Source organism: Bradysia coprophila, unplaced genomic scaffold (genome assembly GCF_014529535.1).
Source record: "Bradysia coprophila strain Holo2 unplaced genomic scaffold, BU_Bcop_v1 contig_415, whole genome shotgun sequence".
Classification (NCBI taxonomy): Eukaryota; Metazoa; Arthropoda; class Insecta; order Diptera; family Sciaridae; genus Bradysia; species Bradysia coprophila.
Window position 1 is genome coordinate 358950 of NW_023503670.1, and position 22213 is coordinate 381162.

General features: G+C 34.8%; 1 protein-coding gene across 1 annotated transcript; it reads right to left on the reverse strand.

The window, feature by feature from the left end:
- Positions 1-39: 39 nt before the first annotated feature.
- Positions 40-7524, reverse strand: LOC119082301 (uncharacterized protein C594.04c-like). Its single transcript, XM_037191785.1, has 4 exons — positions 7158-7524; positions 7079-7098; positions 396-944; positions 40-326 (listed from the first exon to the last, which is right to left on the reverse strand). The coding sequence occupies exons 1-4, from the start codon at positions 7362-7364 to the stop codon at positions 113-115; spliced, it is 990 nt and encodes a 329-aa protein (XP_037047680.1). The 5' UTR covers positions 7365-7524; the 3' UTR covers positions 40-112.
- Positions 7525-22213: the final 14689 nt, after the last annotated feature.

The following is a 22213-nucleotide window of genomic DNA, read 5'->3' on the forward strand; positions in this document are numbered from 1 at the left end:
CTTTGTCCTAAATCCCAGAGAGTAACTAGGTGGTGCGGGTGACGTAAACTTAACCGACGCTTTTAATCAATCAATTACAACTACGCATAACAAGCTGATTTCTTTCGGCTATTTAGTCTAATGGTTGACCAGCGAACAACGGAATGAATCGAGACGTTGTCCGTTGATATTGCTTGTAAGCCGGATATTTGGAACTACTCAAAAACTCTGTTAGTGCTGTTGATCCCTGAAACAGCAACGTAAGCAAAATCGTACCAATTATGGTCGGATTGATCCATTGAACGTGAACCGGATATGTGGCCGCAACTGAATATAAATACACGAACCTAAAGAAGAGAGAAGAAGAATTTTTGTAGCTCGTTGATTTCATCATCAAAACAAAAGATTCCTCTTACCACCAAATACCCATTTCCCCGAAAAAGTTTGGGTGCCGACTATACCGAAAAAGCCCATGGCTCAGAAAACCGCGTTTGAGGTCACCGGTTACTTTTTTCTTGCTTTCAATTGCCTTTCTCCTTTGCTCATAAAACGCCCACTGCTGATTATCAGCTACCGTTTCCACTACTAAACACCCAATAAATCCTGCCGTTGCTACAGCATCGATCCAATTTAATGGAACCGGCTTTAGGTGTGCCGCTTGCTCAATGACATAAAGTGGTACGGCTAGTAGCACAAGCAAAACGTTCTGGTACAGGCAGATGAAAACTATGTTGAATATGAAAAAGAATGCCTTTGACGGTACTCTAATTTGCAGATATGTCCAACGGTAGTCGACGAATCCATTCGAATAACCGCCCTTGCGATTGAAATTGTATGTGAGTCTCGCACCCCATAAGCAAATCAACAATGTGACTAGCCATAGACGACTGTTCAATGGATGGTCTCCTGATGATTGATACAAACAGTCATGGGTTGAGAAATGTAACGCAACGATTACCGGTAGTGTAGTGCCCCTTACTATATTAAGTAAGAGAGAAGTAAGTTCTCTCTCTTTAGTATAAGAACCATGAATATGTTACTTAAGTGAATAAAGAATCATTCCATATTATATCGTCAAGCAGTGCGTTTCACTTAATACAACACTCCCGTTAAGACTATATATACCAACTATATATATACATGGCGACAGTGACAGTGATATAAAAAAAAAAAAAACGATAAGTGGTCGGGTTAGTGAAACCGTTGTACTGCAAAGTAAATAATTATTAATAAAGTGAATCATTAAATGAATAAATTATGGGCACATCTGACTCAAAGCCGCAAACCGCCACAACGGATGGTACTAACAGTAATACTGATGTTAATAGTGTCAATATAATTCAAGAATTTTCCGAACACAAAACCAGCACTGGCATTTGTTTATTAATAATAGTGGTACTATTGGCAATTCACTTTATCTATAAATTTTACACGTTACATAAAAAGTGTATCGTAAAGCGTGAGAGACAAGTACGCCAAATTTGAATATTGAATATAAAAACAGAAAAATAAACCACGAACAATATTTGACGGGATTTGAAAAATAAATGAACAAATAACATTACTGGAATTGATGGACATCCAAGAGCACAGGCACGAAAATTCGTACAAATTTGGTCCGTGGGGTCCGTGGAAAACAGGAGAACATTGCTAAGTCAACAGCGAAGGCACAGAAAATCATAGATCGCACAGGCGCGTAAGGTCGTACAAAATTTGGCCCTGGGTAAACAGATACACATAGCAACAGGTATGAGTTATGGAAATTAAAATTTGATTTTTTTTTTATAAGAAAATGTTTTAAATTTTGAAGTTTTTATATGTAACGACACGCGATTGAAAATTATATTTTATGCTTACGTTTTAAAATCGATGTTATATGAGAACGATTGTTTATTTTGCGACAGGATGTTGAAATATTAAATACGACGAAAAGTTGTTCTAATTAAAAAGAAAGAAAAAATATTTTTTTCTGATGTCAGCGAATTTAACACGCGCAGTTTTGAAATTCTTTACACGCGCAGTTTTGGAATTATTTTTTTTTTTCGCTTACAATCGGTATTTGGTATTATTTTATGAAAGAAATACGATACTAAGTTTGGGACAGGATGTATAAATTTTGAAAATAATTGCAACATTGTGATTGATAAAGCAAACAAAGCGTATTTAATGGTACGAAATGGAAACGTTTGAATCAAAGCCTTTATTTGATTTAACGGAATTTTTAATTGTTTATTTTTCAATTTTATTTTTCTTGATGGTCTTGTCATTGGTTTTAATTTGGTTTTATTGTCAAGCCCGAACGAATAGATTCATTTGATGTGTTTATATTGTTGGAAATCTGGTGAAGTTGATACGAATAAGTATTTTTTATTTGGCAAAGTATGACTACATGGACACAATTAAGTACTAAATTAGACGAACACAGAATAGAATTTGAAAGAATTTATAAATGCCTGAGTGTTTCAATTAAAAGGAAAATTCAACGTGAAACTTTCGATAAACATTTACAAGACATTATTGAAGTATATAACGCTGCGACAAAGTTGATAAGAACGCACGATCTGCAAGAAGACCATTTGACTTATTGTACGGAATTTCACACAAAAATTAGAGATCGTCTTCTCAAATTGTTTGGAACTTTGAAAGTACACATTGTAGTACCCCCCGGAGTAAAAGAAATTGACCCAAAAGTACTTGATAAAGGTGATTCAGACTCAGATTCAGAAATGGTACAATCAGCTGAAGAGTTTCTTGCCTTGGCAGGAAAAACTATCTCTAGGAATTATGCAGGTGACCCATTAGCCCTTACAGCTTTCATAAACTCTATCAAACTTCTCGAGAAGATGGCAGGTACGACGCACGTTACCCTTTTGATAACATATTTAATGACTAAATTGGAAGATAAGGCTATGGAATCAGTCCCTGAAGATCCACAAACTATTCAAGAAATAATTGATGGACTTAAAGTAGGCATTAAACCTGAGACGTCTAAAGTAGTAAAGAGTAGGTTACAGGCTTTGAAGTTTGACAGATTCAAGGTTCAAGACTTTGCCCTTGAAGCGACGAAATTGAGTGAAGCACTCCAAAGAGCTTTAGTGTTGGAAGGTGTTGGTAAGGTCAAAGCACGAGAAATGTGTGTAGATGAAACTATTGACATGTGTCGGGCGAATGCTCGAAGTGATCTGATTAAAGCCGTATTATCAGCGTCTCAATACAATGATCCTGATGAAGTAGTTGCTAAACTGATTTTAGAATCGTCTACCGAAAAGCAGGAAAAGCAAGTGTTAGCATACAAGGCACAGTTTAGAGGTAAACGGGGAAAAGGTAGAAGCCGTGGTGGTTACGGTAATTACGGTAATAATTATGGAAACTATAATAAATGGAATGGTGGAAATAATAATTACCATCAAAACGGCAATGGTCGAGGTAATAATGGTAGAGGAAGATCCTGGAATCGTGGCCGTGGTCGTGGTCGCGGAAGTTATCAGAATTATCAAAATTATCCGAATCACTCAGTTAGAATAGTCGAGGCTTTGGGAAACGAGGAAGCCCCTCAGCGATACCAGCAGCTGGGGGAAACAACAGCAATGATGCCGTATCAGTCTCAATAGTCCAAAGGAAGGTTCTATCTATGAACCCAAACTACTCAGATTTTATAGTTTTGAGTAGTTCGATTTCAAATAAACAATGCACATTCCTAATTGACACGCAGGCGGACATAACTCTCTTAAAAATTTGCGCAGTCCGCCCAAGAGCGCTATTAGATGTAGAAAATTTGATTGACATAACAGGAATAACGGAAGATCCCATAACGACTTTGGGTTGTACGAATGCGACGTTGGGTAATGACGATTTTAGAGTAAATTTTCCAGTACATGTAGTACCAAATGAATTCAATATTCCGTCAGATGGGATCCTAGGTAAAGACTTCATGAAACATTTTAGATGCAATATAAATTACGGAGATATGACGTTTAGATTTACATTAAACGAACAAATGATTACGGTACCAATAAGGGAAGGTCCCGAAGTAAATACGATAGTTTTACCCGCGAGAAGTGAGGTAATTAGACAATTCAATTTGAAAAAAGAAGTGTTAGAACCCCAGTGGGTCGATTCTTGGGAAATTAGTGCAGGAGTCTTCACAGCTCGCACAATAATTAGCTCAGCTCAGCCGTTGATCCGAATTCTCAATACTACGGATAAAGTACAAATAATGAAAAATGACCGTCTACCAATTCAGAAGTTGTCAGATTATAAGGTTTACACAACGAAAAAGGAAATCTCTTCTAAAGAAAGGACAGAAACTTTACTGAAAATTTTAGAAAACAAAGTTCCTAGTTACGCTAAAGAACAGCTTTTCCCGTTGATAGAAGAATATGCGGATGTTTTCGCATTAGAAACTGACAAGATGACCACAAACAATTTTTATGAGCAAAAATTAAGGTTAAAAGATGACACACCGGTTTATATAAAAAATTACCGTACACCGCACAGCCAGATTCGCAAATTATTATCGACGTTTCATCCCACATTTTGCGACTATAGCAAAACCATTGAACAATTTGACTAAAAAAGACGTGACCTTTGAATGGACTGAACAATGCCAAGAAAGTTTCGATACATTAAAGGAAATTTTGACAAAACCACCAGTTTTAGCTTACCCAGACTTTTCTAAGACTTTCATAGTCACAGTCGACGCCTCAATAACAGGTTGTGGGGCTGTACTGAGTCAGCTACATGACGACAATGATCTACCAATTTATTATGCATCAAAGTCATGGTCTAAAGCAGACGCAGTGAAGTCGACTCCAATTCAAGAATGTTTGGCCATTCACTTTGCCTTGACCCAATTTAGACCTTATGTGTACGGAGTACCGTTCCGAGTCCGTACAGATCATAAATCACTTATTTATCTATTTACGCACAAGACTTTGTCTCCTAAACTTATTCGTATTAGGCTGGACCTCGAAGGATACGATTTCACAATAGAACACATTAGTGGAGCTAAGAATGTAGTGGCCGACGCCCTATCGCGATTAAATATTAAAGATTTACTAGATTTATATGGAAAAACAAAGACAGTATATGTTATGACAAGATCCAAAACAAGAAATTTGAAAAAGGAAAATGAAATGACGACCAATGAAAATTTAAATAAAACACAAGAAATAAGTTACGTACCGGTAATTGAACAATTAAATGCGCATATAAATAAAAAGATACCTCGAATAATGTGTACGCGTACAGAAGGAAGTAAAGACGAGGTAATAGAGCTCAATATATACGAAAATTATAAGAAACTGATCAGTATGAAAGTTCCGGTAGAAATACGCAATGATTTATCAATTCTCGAGAAAGTAATTAATAGTTTACAAGAAATTGCGATAAAGAAAAATTTTAACGAAATTCAGTGGTCGCTAAACGATATTATGTTCAAATTTGTATCAATTAACGTTTTTAAAGAAATTTGCAAAAATAAATTGAATAAACTACGAATAGTGTTAATTAAAAGCCCGATTTTGATCAATGATAAGACAAAACAAAATGAACTCTTAATGTACTTTCATGACAATCCGATTTTTGGAGGACATGTAGGTCACAAGAAACTCTACGCAAACTTAAGGAGTTATTATGCCTGGAAAGGCATGAGGCGAGATGTTGCCTCTTTTGTCAAAAGTTGTACGAAGTGCAAACTAACGAAAGTCAGTGTGAAGAACAAAGAAGCCCTCGTATTAACAAATACTCCCCAGGCCCCCTTTGATGTAGTAGTGATAGATACCATAGGCCCATTGCCTACTTCCCTTAATGGAAATCGCTATGCGATTACGTTAATTTGCGATTTAAGCAAATACTTGGTAATCATTCCTATTCCGGACAAACAGGCTCTTACGGTAGCCAGAGCTATTTTCAATAATTTCGTGTTAATCTTCGGCCTGATGAAACAGGTCATCACCGATCTGGGAACGGAATATGTGAATTCAGTGTTAGAAAGACTATGGGTCCTTTTCCATGTGACCCACAGCAAATCCACTGCTTATCACCATCAGACAGTGGGTACAGCAGAGAGGAGTCACAGAACGTTTAACGAGTATGTCAGAACTTACATTTCCGGTCAGCTCGATAACTGGGAAGAATATTCAAAATATTTCTCGTTCTGTTATAATATCTCCCATCACGCGTCTTATGATTTCAAATACTCCCCCTATGAATTGATATTTTGTAAGAGCCCAGTGCTCCCATTCGATTGGATGGATGGTCGAATTGACCCAATCTATAATATCGATGACTTTAGCAGGGAAGCGAAGTGCAGACTACAAAGAGCACACGTAGACGCCAGAAATCTTATTGACAAGATGAAACTAAGGAACAAAATGAACTATGACCGTTCTGCCAAACCGATAGAATTAGAGTTAAATAATAAAGTAAAGTTGTTTAAGGAGCCATATGATAAACATTCGGAACGCTACGACGGTCCATTCATAGTTAAGGATATCCAAGGATCAAATGTTACGATCACAGATGGCGACAAGTTTTTGAAAACTGTGCATAAAGATAGAGTCCGAAAATATGAATGAATCGTCACAAAAATAAAAGAATGATTTTAATATTTTTATGATTTTATTGTGAAGTTTTATTTTTAAATTAAGGTTAAAGATTAAGGGTTAATTTACAATTTAATCTTTATTTCAATCTGCAATTCAGTTTGAAATTATGTTATCATAAATTTCTTTAAAAAAAAAGGGACGGTGAGAGTCGCAATCTCACAAAGTGAAATCAAATCCCAAAAATTAATAAATTATAAGCAATGGTTAGTTTTAAGACTAAGAAAAGTTTAACTTTCAAAAGGAAATAAATAATGTACGAAATAAATAATAATACGATTGGCATACACCAATCTAGCCGAAGAGGGATGGTGTAGTGCCCCTTACTATATTAAGTAAGAGAGAAGTAAGTTCTCTCTCTTTAGTATAAGAACCATGAATATGTTACTTAAGTGAATAAAGAATCATTCCATATTATATCGTCAAGCAGTGCGTTTCACTTAATACAACACTCCCGTTAAGACTATATATACCAACTATATATATACAGTAGCATTGACCACCATTTGTCGACCTTTGTACATTTCAAAAGTTATTGGAAAATGTGTTGAGTGTGCGATGTGTGGTTCTTACCCAAGTATGTAATCCAGTTATCAGACTCAATACCCAGCTAACGACTGCGAAAAACAGCCCAACAACCAAAGCATATACAAGCGTATCAGCCTGCTCGTGAAATAGTGCCAAATCTTTGTAAAATGTATTTACATGCGGCAATTTAAGACTGCCGATCGTGTCGTAAAACGTATCCCATAGCAGAAGTTTCGTAAACTCTTCAGACATTTTTTTACACTTCTGAATTGAAATTTAGCTCTACAATGGAATCGAATTGATATGATTCCATCCAATCAGCTCGTGAATACTGCATAATCTAATCAATAAGACGTTCACCGAATGTTTATGTTTTACCAACACAGAACCATTTCGTTTCTGTCACTCTTTGCAGTGGAAATCAATCTACTAACTTTGTATTTTGATGTTGTTGTATTGAGTCGAAATGTACCAAAGAAACAGCTGATTATTCAAGGGTTCCCACTCGTACAATTTGTTACTTAAAAACATTTGAATGTGTAAGGTTTTTACTTTTTTGGTGCAATAATCAGTTTTTCGACTGAACCTGAGAGAACCGAAATTAAAAATTTTAGTTACGGTGCCGAGTACCCATCATAGAAAGCACAACAATGTCATCCTGTTGTCGACAATGACGATGAAAATAAGTGGTAATGTGTGGCTAGCACGGCAGAGTAAAAGTAACCCAGGCAGGAGCGCTTGTTTGACTAGGGACCTGAATAATCTAGTAGGCCTATGTTTTTTGCGAATTAAATTTTTCAACTTATGTCAGTGTTCATTTGAGTTCATTTTCATACAAAGGATTAGGTCCCTCATTTGACGTTTCCATAATGAACCGCTCCTGCCAGGTTTACTTTTACTCTGCCGTGGTGGCTAGTCAGGTAAACCTAAGCAAATAAAGTACAAGACTCAGCCTGTTAAAAATGCTCAGGATCAAAAGAAGTGATAGATTCAAAAACACCGAATCTATATGAAAATAGTTTGATGTGCAACTTTTCTCCTTTGACTTGATGTTGAACTGTAAACCGTGTAAACCTCAAAATCCAAACTGCTGGAAAACCAATTATTTTGACGATGTTCTATGTTTGTTCCCCTTGCGAAAGGTAGATGCGCCTAAACTTTAATCTGTCACACAAAAATAATCATCTAGTTAAGTTTTCATTCAACAAAAAGTTCTCCGTGAGAGAGCTGTGAGAGAGCGAGCTGTCAAACAAACAAAGCAAAAATTGAAAAAATTCAATTTTGTCTCTCACACAGGATACTTTTTTGGTAAGAGGAAATTAAGCATTAATATGGGTCTTTATACAGTAAAATGCATGTTAAAGAAGTTGAAGTACAAGATTTGAAATCAGCCGAATAAAAATACTTTGATCGATCGATTTTAAATTAACATAAAATGAATCGAAGTCGGGTCAAAACAAATGTTCGTCCGTTGTTACTAATACATTCGAATTGCATGCGACTTTTCTCATTTATTTGTCAATGGTATGTTTGTTTAATGTCCGTTGCCATTTTTATCTACTATCAATTTTAAAACTGGCAATGCTTGTTTATATACATGAACCAGCTGGTCGAACAGCTGAATCAAATTTCTGCACAAATATGAATGACTTACACTGTACAAAGTTGGCCTAATCTTATTGATGACTCTAGTGGATCAAGTTCATGTACTCTCTAGTTAGTATTTTTCATTTGAACATCGAGACTTCTATTAGATGGAACTCACCGACAGATTTTTAGACCCGTACGAAGTACTGGGGTCTTATAGGTTTACGCATACGTTTGTAACACGTCGAATTGGACTCCCTGAGTAAGGGGAAACCTATTGTGGTTGTCTAGAGATGCCAAATCCGCGAAAAAAAAATGTCCGTCTGTCTGTCTGCACGATAACTTGAGTAAAACGCATCCGATTTTGAAAATTCTTTTTTTTCCCGTTTGGTAATGTCAAAAGACAGGCTAAGTTCGAAGATGAGTGATTTTGGATCGACCCCTCCCGAGCTGTGGCCCAATAAGTGCTTTACGGTTTTTCAAAGATATCTCCGGACATTTAAACGTTAAACTTGTAAGTGATACGTCAAATAAAAGGTATTTACAATACCGATCGACAAAAAAAAAGTTTATGGAAATCGGATGACCGAGTCGTGAGTTAGACCCCTTGGTGTGGAACAGGCACAGGGCGGCAAGCAGTTTTTGCTTGTAGGTCGGCCACATTTGAACATATTTCGTTCGTTTTAGCTTTATTAGATAGGTATTGACCGTACCAATCAGGGAAAAAAAAGTTTATGAAATTATGTTCTCCGGAGCGTGAGCTATGTCTCTTGGAGTGAACTCTTATCTGGCTACTCGGCCGTACAGTGAACGTGGAGTATTTTGTCAATATCTCGAGTAAATTTTGACCGAATTTCATGAATTTTTTTTTGTTTGAAAGGTATTAACGAATGTAAAGCGTCGGTACTATTTCCGGTCTTCTAACAAAATGGCTGCCGGCGGCCATATTGGATTTTATTAAAAGTGATATAAAGTGGGAAAAATGATGCTTAGAGAGTTTCTGTTAACATGGAAATAATGTGTTAAGTGTGAGGGGTTTCAGGGATTCCATATATGGACATCTATATATACCTATATACAGCTATATTGAGCTATATACAGGCATATAGAGCTATATAATAGCATATTCCTCTGTGAAATGTTTATTTATAGTGAAATATAGTTAAATATAGCGGTATATAGCTGTTTAAATAGGAATTTATGAAATTTGTCTTCGTACGGGGCTGTCTATATTGCCTCCGGCAATTTAGTTGTATATGATAACAAGGCAAAGAGTGGATAATGTAAGTGATTTTAAAGGGAGAATAGTTTTTCAGCAGAGAAGAAAATGAAGTAAGAGAAATGAAGAGTTTCACATTAAAGGCTTTTGATACGAATAGGTGTTTCGTACGGGTCGGCGTTAGCTATGTTTTTTTTTGCCAAATCAAACAGAAATTTTAAAGACGCGCCCACTTTTTTTGGACGCGACGTTTTCAATTTTTTTAAGAGACACATTTTGCTAGATTGTTTTATATTACTTCTGCTTGTGATGCCTTCCGGCGCGAAATAGTTATTTGTTCAACAAAAGAAGAAAAGTTGGAAATTACATTTCTAGGATGTTGTATAGGTGTCTAGGGCAGTTCAAGCCAATGCATATTATTATCACAAATTGAAGTTACTTTTCAGCTACTTCATTTATTTAATAAAATAATATTTTAAAAATATACAAAATAATGCCCAAAAGAATTGAGTGTACCAGATGCAACAATAGTTTGTGGTCGCCTTCGCACACATCTACATGTATTGTTAGTGTGTGCTCCAGTGCCGATGGTCCAACTGCTGCTGGCCCCGATAGAACAGCTGCTGCTACCATGGCGCTGCTGCAACTGCTATTGTGGATCTTGTCACTCTCCCTGGAATGACTGGCATTGAATCTGAAACAACAAGATTTTACAAAATTTTAGTGACTTCACAGATACGTAAATAACTATTTCATGCGCGCGTTATATTTTGCGTTTTTTTTCTTCCTCCATTATTTGCTCATTCTTGACGACTGGTCGAATGCAGAGAGTTGTATGACGACTGGGTCGTTTCGTCGGATAGAGGGAATATGTAGAATGATATTGAAAATGGTTGAGAGAAAATGTATTGAATTACCTCTCAAAAACCCACCTGTCATTCGACATATTCCCTTTATCCGTCGAAACGACCCAGTCGTCATATTAGCATCTCTCTGGTCGAATGACTACCGTTTATGTTTTCGAAAATGGTATGGTGGATCGATGTTGTCGTTTCATGGAGAAAGGTAACGTTTACGCACGGAAAATAAGCTTTTACGCGCTGGAGTAGATAAATAGTTATTTATGCACCACAGCATCATAATGTTCGAAAATTGCGCACTTTAGCCTCTGTTGCATAAAATGCTGTGAGAGATTCTTTTAGAAAAACAGAACATTGAAATCGGACGCATTTTCCAATGGACTTTTTTATATGTGCCTAGAAAGATATTCGACCCTAGAAGCCAAGCCAATTTCAAAAAAATTCTTCGAAGCTTGTGTGGCTGGTGAAAGGTGATCAAAAACCGAAAACTTGCAGTTTTCTTACAAAAATTGCTCCAGTTACACGAGCCGTACAGTGTCGTGTGGGGTGTTATTAGAAAGGTAATCACATGTACTATTGAGCCGAATAGGGACTTATTGGGCTTAAAATTCATCCACACTGAAATATGTGCAAATAAAGAACCAAAAAAGACTGACAACTCACACTGTTCTTACAGAAAGTTTCTCGAGGTACAAGAAACGTACATGGTCGTGTGGGATGTCTTTGGAAATGTAATTTTATTTCAACTTCTATTTCATCGTAGATGCATCCAAACCACAGAAGACCCTATTTGGCCCAAAATCAATTATCTTGCAAATGATGCGTACGTTTTGTGTACTTCGAGAAATTTACTATGACGCGTCACATTTTTTCACAGTTATTATCAGACACAGTCTGAATGGGACACAATGTGTGTCCCGGATACATGCACAGCACAATACACACTGGATTACACTAACTAGAGCTTTAGATCTCGTTTTTTAATAAACTTATAACTCACCAAGAAAAGCCTGCAAGCGGGCCCGCAATTGGTTATTGCTGCCTGCAGTGTCCAGGCATCGTCACTGCAATTCAGCCTTCAAGTCGTATGTACACAATCCATTAACGTCTATTGAATTCGAATGACTCAAAATAAAAGTCTTTTGTTCATGCTTACGTCGACAATTACGGTAGTCAAGGGTTGTCCAACAGCAAATCAAATGTTTAAGGATCACAACGCACTTCAAGCATGAGTGATCAATATTGGTCAGCTGCAGAAAGTACTATCATGAAAATGGTTTTACAATGTTTTATGTTTGTATGATACACTGTCCAGTTTCACTACTCTATTTAGAGTATCACTCATGCTTGAAGTGCGTTGAGTTTCCCAAAGTCAATTTCTTTCTTCTTCCTAGCTTTATTTTTGCTTACGACTAATGCAGACTTTTCCTGATTTCTAGTTATTTCTAGTTAGCTTTCAGGGTCAGCATTTAATTTAAGGCCGAGTTGCGTTCCTCACTTATCGTGTGACGGGTCTCACGTTTCCAATTTCGTTCTTCCCTAATTGCGTTAGCCCGAGTCGCTGTTGTCGCATTTGGCCAGTCCAACTGTGTTTGTGTCTTCCCCTTGGGGGATTTCTATCGAAAGTTGAAATGATTTTTCTTGCAAGTCAATTTCTTTGAGATAGAAACAAAGCAAATCAAATTTTCATGTGTTAGAACATCGCACTTCAAGTATGAGTGACACATGTGTATCAAACAAATTTTTGTGAAAGTTTTTGATACAAAATAAGACTCTAAATTGGCAGCTGTCATTTGAAGCACTTTTGCATGAAGTGCGTTGGCTTGAAATGTAACCTAGGACCATAAAGTTTAACAGAACCTCAGATCTAATATGCGTAATATGGAGAAATATTCTAATATGGAGAAAAGTATATTCTTCAGTTTTTCGATATTTATGTAGATCAGAAATATATCAAACAGATCAGTGCCTTAGTGGCAAAATCGTTTTCCTTGAAGTGATTTCAAGATTACTTTGGCAATTTTTTTAGAAAAGATTTCAGTAATTTTTTTTTGAAAGACTGGAACATGGGATCACTGACTAAATTTACAGTCAGTGATCTCATGTTCCAGTCTTTTTCTTTTAATTCCTTGAACTTTGAATTCAAGACCAAATCCTTGACCAAATCGAATATTTTTTTGTAGAGTAGGAATGTTGACTTTCACCACCACAACTTTAAAATTTCTTTGACCAAAGTCAGGAAAATAAAACGAACATATAGTAGATTTAAAAGACCCTGCACGCACAGACTCTTTTAACATTGTTTTTTTTACCGCCAAAAGACATACGACCACTAAATAGAAGATGGGGATGACATTACATAGAAAATATCTCTACACAGATCCTTCTGTTTTTTAGGAGAATGGGTAATATTCGATTTTAGTAGAAAATAAAATAAAATAGGCTTAGTAAAAATTTATCTGAGCTGTGATAGGGAATTTTACGAAATCATAATTTATGTTAAAAATAGGGTTCGAAATAACAAATCAAATGTAAAAAATAATCTTTTATTGAAAGACATGCTGACAATCTATCTCTACGTGTGTGACATTTCAATAAAAAATTTATCTTCAAATTCCACTCTTCATTTGACCACCAAATTCATTTCGAGACAAATTTTGATTTTCTACAATATTATCGTTTCTAACCATATCGTCTTGCTCCGTTTGCCTTCCGTTTACTTTTTAAACATCTTTTTAAAGCGTGGTTTAGCTAAACGGATGCAAAACGGCGTAAGTGGAAATCAAGCATCAGTGTTATCATACTGAGCGTTACTGTGAAAAACACATCACACCAATAACTCAACACATTTACATTTTATAATAAGATTACAACTCAGTATCACTTCGAAGAACCAAATTTAACAACAACCAAAATTGTGATCTAGTAGATGTTGAATGAACAACACAACTTGTCTTTACTAAAAATTCCGACGATATTTTAATTGTGTTTCAATCACGGTTCCCCTCAACCGAAATAAAGTTTTATTTTTGGGTACCCAAAAAATGAGTGTTGATATGGATGAAGGGACCCCTAAGGACTATAAAACAGGTTTCCTTCACTCCAGGTCTGCTGATCTCCCCATAGTAAAATTTTCAAAATTCGTTTTTTTGAGGCATCTGTGGTAGGTTTTCAATCTTTTTTAGCTTATATTCAGATCCCTGACCTCAGAAACAGCTCAGTGAGTCCGTCAATGAATTTTATGGAAGAGACTTTCTTTTTAAATAATTTATTCGAAGCCGCAACACTATTTTTTTTTAAATTTCGTCGATTCCGTTCTGCGACTCATAAATCGACTGCAAACCATTGACTAACATCTACAAACAAGTTCGGAATGTGGCTTAAACTAATCTACAGATGTCTAAACTTAAATACAAAGAAAGAAAATTTGCCAAAAAAATGTTTTGTGGTCGTTGCAGTATGTCAAACTTCGCCAATGCTGATTTTTCTTACTTTTTTCTCAAGAAAAGAACCTTCGAAAGTAAATAAAATGTTATCGGAGTGTTTTAAAAGTCGCAATTTGACGTTTGAAGTAAATACAAACGAACACAAACGAACACAAACGAACACAAACGCTCACACAATTAAATAAATTATATTAAACTTTCCTAAATTGTATTTACTCTTTAGTATGCCGAACTTCGAAACTTAAAATGGAAGGAAATTCGGTAACTTTTATTAAAATTCAAATTAAATATGTTGCTTCGAACCAATAAAACTGAAAAAACCTTGTAAACCTTTGACAAATTTACTTAATTACCTCTAGAGTGTAATATTAGTATACCGGGAAGTAGTCTCACTCCATCTTTTTGATTTTTATGTTAAGCCAAATTCAAATGAGTCCCTTTAATATGTGGTAACTCCAGGAATATTTTACTAACCGTTTTTTGAATAATCCGAGATAATTTCACTCTTTGCTGGATGATTTGAAATTTACATGAAAATGTAATTTCTTTGTTTAATTGATTAAACTTAGAAATGTGATCTTTAGACTCGTATTCTGTTTCTTGTTTTAGTGTCCATGATCCATTCAGCTTATTTAAACACTCCCATAACATTTTATTTACTTTCGAAGGTTCTTTTCTTGGGAAAAAAGTAAGAAAAATCAGCATCGGCGAAGTTTGACATACTGCAACGACCACAAAACATTTTTTTGGCAAATTTTCTTTCTTTGTATTTAAGTTTAGACATCTGTAGATTAGTTTAAGCCACATTCCGAACTTGTTTGTAGATGTTAGTCAATGGTTTGCAGTCGATTTATGAGTCGCAGAACGGAATCGACGAAATTTTAAAAATTAGTGTTGCGGCTATGAATGCATTATTTTTCTCTTCCATAAAATTCATTGACGGACTCACTGAGCTGTTTCTGAGCTCAGGGATCTTAATATAAGCTAAAAAAGATTGAAAACCTACCATAGATGCCTCAAAAAAACGAATTTTGAAAATTTTACTATGGGGAGATCAGCAGACCTGGAGTGAAGGAAACCTGTTTTATAGTCCTTAGGGGTCCCTTCATCCATATCAAGACTCATTTTTTGGGTACCCAAAAATAAAACTTTATTTCGGTTGAGGGGAACCGTGAATGCTGTTTATCTTTTAATGGAGCAGATCTTTAGGGCAGTTATCGAATCTATTTCTTGATTTGATCTAAGTATTTTCGCAACAAGTGACGGAAAGTAGGACTTTCCTTTGCCTTTATTGCGAAAAACGTTGTATTCAACTCGATGACAAATGCTTTTTTAGGAACACGATGTGTATTGTCACACTCGGCCTACGGCCTCGAGTGACAATCTACATTTCTAGTGCCTAAAAAAGCATTTTCATAACTCGGTATAAAAGTGAAACGTCTCGTTTTCGTGTGTTTATTGACCTCGGCTTCGCCTCGGATCAACAAAATTCACACGAAAACTCTACTCTTCATCTTTTTATCCCTAGACATGTAAAATACAATTCCTATACATAGCCTCCGATATCTTAGAAATATTATTTTCATACCTAGGACCAATACTCTCCCTAGCAACCAAACTACAATTATTAAGGTGGTAGATACGTTTATGAATCACTGCTACTTTGTTCGCTCGTGTTGTTGTTGTTGGTTTTAAGTCATATTAAAAATCAGCGTTTCTCAAACTTATTTCCCCCTACATCGATTTTTTGAGAGAGTTTGGATGCTAGAGAGAGTATCGCTAGGACCCATCTAATATGAAAAATACTATTCGTACATACCACGGACTAAAAGTCTTTTTTAGCGTATTCGATTCCAGACCTCGCTTTCGGCTCTGTCTGGAAACTTCTCACACGCTAAAAAAGACTTTTAGTCCTAGGTATGAAATGTACTATTATTTTTGTCGTCGTAGCCTGTAAGCAGGCCTGGGTATCTAGATCTCGACGTCGTAATGATTCTCTTAAATCGTATGGGCACAACTTATTTGCGTCCATAACGACTTCGAATGACTCAAAGGGACGTATTTTTAACGCAAAAAAGGACATCGCTCAATGATGACACCAATTTTCCGCGTTTGTATTGTTAGAGAGGGTATTTTCTAAACATAAATTTGCTTACCTCGGCCGTAAGTTCTATGTGCAATTTTCGCTCAGCTTGGGTGGCTTGAAAAATAGTAGATTACGTTGGGATGCTGCGAAAGTTGTCAGGTATTCTAGCAAGTCATTCGAGAGAAAATATAAGAAACAATCAAGAAGGCGAGTTTCGGGGGAGAAGAATCTAGACAGCGAGAAAAGGTGTGTGTCATAATGGTGTAATCGAGGAAGAAATAAAGAAATTGTCGGACAAGAGTTCGGGGGACAACATCCCCAAGTAAATAGTTTCAATGTAGAAAATAGTATTCCCAACAAGTGGCGCAGCCTGAAAACAAATATTTTGAATAAATAGTGGAAGTGAAAAGAATGGTGATTTTGAGTAAGAAAAAGTCAATGTGTGTTGTCATAAGTTCAGTCTCGGCCTAGGTATTTGCATCTAAAGAAAATGGACAGATTTCTTGGAACAAAATAGTGAACTAAGTCAGTGTGAATTTCTTAAAAACAACAGAACAATCCTTATGAAAGATACCAGTGGTCAAAAGTTGATCTAGAAGAAAAAATGTGAGAAATGCCGTGTAAACGTTGTCACAAGTGTTACTTGAAGTGTACCGTGTACGTAATAATTGTTTCGATCAATGAGCCGAAAGTTTCCCTGACAATTGTGAGAAAACGATATGGAAAAAAATATTTTCGTTGAACTTATGTGACTCCTATGAAAAAAAACCTATGAAGCTTTTGGGTTTTGTTGGACAATTTTACTGATTTGGTGACTTTTATTTAACTTTTGATACTGCAAAACGACTTTGGAAAAGGAATCGAAATTTGATTGTGAACTCAAGTTGGTTTTGGCCCGGAAATTGATTCGATAATAGTGCGATCATCATTCAGTCAGGTAATAAGATGACTTGTTCAGTCAAATAGAAGTCGAAGTCGGAATTATTATGTGAGAGATGGGGTAATGCAATACGCTTCACATCAAATTGGTTGGTCAGTTAAGGTCTGACAGTAAAAGTGATGTTGTACGACGTACGTCAGATGAGGCGTTTGTGTTGAGGCGGTGCTACGTTCAGGTGGTACGATGGTTTATTCATTACACAAGGACACAATTTTGTGATACGAGCGAACTCATGAGTGTGTTTTTGAGCAACAAGCTTCGTAACAGTTAATTTCGACCAGTGTATAGTTTGTATATTCGAGCCGAAGGCGAGGTATACTACTACTCTTGTGGAAATTAACTGTTACGAAGCACGTATTCTGGTTTATTGCCTGCTCATGCGAAAATTGACTATTACACGGCTGTTCTGCAGAAATTCTACATAAATTCAGTATCTCAATAAACAAAAACCAACAAAACAAAATAAATATGTTCTTGCGATAAAACTTTTACAAACCACGACAGAGTAACGTTAACCAGGCAGGAGCGCCGATTTGACTAGGGACCTGAATAATCTAGTAGCCCTATATTTTTTGCGAATAAAACTTTTCAGTTTATGTCAGTGTTCATTTGAGTTCATTTTCATCCAGTGTATTAGGTCCCTTATTTGACGTTTCGAAAATGAACCGCTACTGCCTGGTTTATTTTACTCTGCCATGTTACAAACAAATCTAGTGTACTGACGAAATCGGCTCACACGCTACACGTCTACTAAAAAATTCATCCCGAAAACAGCACTCATGCTACATTAGTATTGTCGCAACAGTAGTTACAATTGCGTTGGTGACATGTTGACATTGAATAGTTTTTCGCAGTTAGTATCGTATCGATGAAGACGCATTGTTTGTGCGATTATTTTGTTAGTCCTTTTTAATGTTTTCAAAAAAATGTGCAACGAAGTAGAGTGTTTGTACTATAAGCAAAAGCATTTAGTGTTACAAGTAAAAAATACAACGAAATGTGTGGCCATAAAGTGTTACTTCGGAACATCAAAATTATTGTTACAATAAATATGGCCGAATGGTGTGTTGCGAATACTTCAAAAAGTGTGTTGTAACCAGATTACTTGCCCAACATTTTTTTCTCAAAAAACTGTGTTCATCGATCAATATTTTTAACAAAAAATTTTTTATTTTAGCGACACTTCTTATATTCTTTATCGATTCATTCAACAAAAAGATAAAGTGAAAGCAAGGCAAATTTTACTTAAAAGAACTGTCAATTTGAAATAAACCCCAAATATCCCTAGTGTAATGGATCACTTTCGCAGGGGGTAAACAGCCGTGTAATAGTCAATTTTCGCATGGGGCAGGCAATAAAATAATATCGAGTCGTTAAGGAACTGTAAAAGAAATACTCCGATTAGGATTTGTTTTTATAAACAGTTTAATCTATTTTTTTTTCTTTTTATGAATAAATATCATAACATACGCAAAACTTAACATTATGCAGTTTATATTTTTTTTACATAATTTTTAACATTAATTTTTATCTAAATATGTAAAAAAAAGAATTCGAAATTAGAAAATTAATTGATTAATAATGATATTTATAATGAAATGTTTAACAAGTGGGATTTTTTTCGTGAGTTTATTTAATTTATCACTAGAAAAACAATTTCTTTTTGCTTCATCAGTAATTTGATTTTATAATTTTTGAATGAAAATTAAAATTTACGAAAATAAAACTCTGAAAATTTTGAAGATAAAAGTGCGTTCTTGATATTACTTTTAGTTTCATGCATTAACGCAAAACGAAACGAATTTTAAATCGAGATGTTTTACCCGTTTATTCTTTGATCGGATTGTTTTGGCGGGATATTGTTTCATATGAAACACATACCAATCGACAATTGTCAGAAAGACAGGTAGATCTGGTGTCTATTTTAAGTCTGATCAATTTTTTGAAAAATAAGTTTCACTAGCGAATCTATAACTTCCATCATTTTGTGTGATCTCACTTCATCCCTATGGCATTAGGCTAGGACTCAGTTTAGGTTTTTCCAACCTGAAGCCAGTTTAACTGAACCTGATTGGTTTAATCTTACCCTGATCTGAAATGACCGGAAATCTTATTCGACCTGAAAAATAATAATCTGACCTGACCTGGCAGGTTTTCAGTAAATGTGATTTTTGATGTAAAATTTTTCGATTTTACATTTAAATTCCTAATCAAAATTTACCTCAAGTCAGGTCAACGGTAAATTAGATCATGTCGTCAGGTATCCGTCAGGACCTGTGTCAAGTCTTGCTATGACATATCAACATTGTCATATGTAAAAGACGTGCTTGTAAGTGTATCATTGTGATCCACATGTATGTGTGACGTATGTATTTACATGTGCCAAGAATAGAGTGAATGGTATATCCTTTACATAAAAAATATAAAAACTATTTGGGATTAAAAAGGTGTGATAATATAAAATTAGAATGTCTTTTGTGAAAAGGTCAGGCGTAATGCGTATAATTGAAACGAAAAAAAAAATTCTCGCACTTGATTTTGAGTAGATCTTACTAAATTCATTCGATTTGATTCCTAAATATTTTGTGTTTCTTTAATATTTTCTTTGAAAAAGGAAAGTCTGCAGAGTTTTATTCAAATTTTTTGTGGTCAATTGAAAACGTCTTTAATTGGTTTTTAAGATATAAATTGATGTGATGAATTGGTGATAGTGCAAGTGAGTACTTTTTTGTTTATATATTTTTTTAAGAGAATTTTGTGTTTTTTTGTCTTGTTTTTATATAGAAAAATAAAATTAGAAAATGTTTTGTTTTTATTTCATTCATTTAGTATTTTCCCGTTTCATTTTTTCATTCAAATTTAATTCATCAGACTGTTTTAGGAAATTTGTATGACTTTGTATTATTTGGAAACTAAAATTGAAATTTAAGGGCAATAAATATACTGGAAACGATAAATACTACCTTTGATTAATTCTAGGGATGGGAGACGTTCAAAATTATCGATAGTATCAATCGAAAGAAATTATCGATAATCGATTAATCATATCGTTATCGACAATTTGATAATTATCTATAATTAGCAAAATATCGAAATTCGATAATTATCAAAATATCGATATTTTGATATTTATCTGAAAATTCATGATCATGTACATCGGAATATATCGATAAATATCGGATTTTCGGACCGATATATCGAATTATCGATATCTTGATAATTATCAAAATATCAATAATTATCGATTATCGATATATTTTTGATAATTTTCGATAAAAAAGTCGATAATCATCGATTATCGATAATCATTATCATTATCGCCCATGCCTAATTAATTCGTTTTATTTTGGTGTTCCCAAAGTAAAAGTGAAGCTCCAACAAATTAATGTTGATGCAGAGAACACTGACTAGTAATGACTTCATTCAGCTAGTCAGTCAGTAATTTGTGGAAGCAACTCGAAGCGTCAGAATATTTCGCTTCCAATCAAAATGTGAGGCATCAAATGAATTAGGTTGTAGCATTTACTAGTCTAACTATGAATTATCTGAGATGGATCGTGTTTACGTAGGATTGTGATATAATCGCCTGAACTGGCATCTTGCACAAATCAAAAAAGTTATTCAGCTTTATATGAAAGATCCTTTAAATTTAATATTTATTTCGCTAAATAAGAACACATTAGCCAGGACTCATTGATTATTTTTGTCGTTGTTGCCATTAAGAGATGACGTAGCGTCTGCGATTAAGGTAAAGTGAAGTGTTTTGACAGGCGTGTAGCCATTAATCATGAAAATATAATGACACATAATGTTTGAGCCCCCAACTCGTTAAGTATGTCAGAAAAAGCCTAATTCATTATTCGGCTTCACTCTTCAATGCTTTAAGCGATCAACAGAATTTACTATCGTAAAACGACTCTGATCTCAACACACTGAAGTTTTAGATCAATTTACCGACATAATCAACTCACAAGAAATCTAGGGATAGCGTTCAAGTGAAGAGTGAATAGATATTTATATGAACAAAAAAATGTAAAAAAATTACACCTTAAACTTGAGTCATAAATGTTTTGCGTGTCGTGCAAGTCTGCATGATTTGCAATTATTTTTAGATAATTGTTATTTATTCTCTCGCTTTCGTTCGAAGAAAATTGATAGATGATTTATTCGAGATACAATGGCAACAAAAAGACCATGATTGAAGCTACATTTATAAAATATGAAGAGGAAATCAGATGACTTGACCACTTTAAGTCACGAACCGTAACGATAAGTCACTAGAAAAATAGCGCATGCTGGAATCTTTCGTTTTTTTTTCCTCAACTTTCGGTTAAGTGGGTTATTAGTTGAAGAGTTCCCAATTGGATAGCAATTAAATTGTCGTTTACAGGTTTTGTTTTCTTTGCTGAGCCCTTGGCTCTGCAATTTTTATTTCTAAGATTTTGAGACCAAATCAAGAAAATTTTATTTTTCGCTGTATGTGTGTTATGTGTGTCTGCGCGGGTGTCCTCTCTTTATATAAAATATTTTTTTTTGCAATCTCTCTATTCAGACTTATTAAATATAAATAAATTAATTAATTTTTTGTTTATTCATTAATGGCATACAGATTTATGGTTTTTTGTTCTAGATACATTTTGTTACTTTCCATCTGGATCATCTAGTAGGTTGCTTTACAAGTGTTTTCTTTATCTCTTTTGTTTTAATTCTTTTTTATTTACATTTTACATTTAATTTATAATTAAGTAACAAAATTTGTTTTATTTTTATGTTGCATTTCTAGCTATTTTTTACTTGTTTCGATTATAATTTTTAATTTATACGTCAAATGAATTTCTAATTATATTTTTTTGGTATTTCTCCTCTTTTTTTTCTCTTGCATTGTTCAAATGAAAAGTTACATTTACATATAAATGTTAAAAGCTGTACTGAGCTTTTAAAAAGGCAATTTGTATTCATCTTT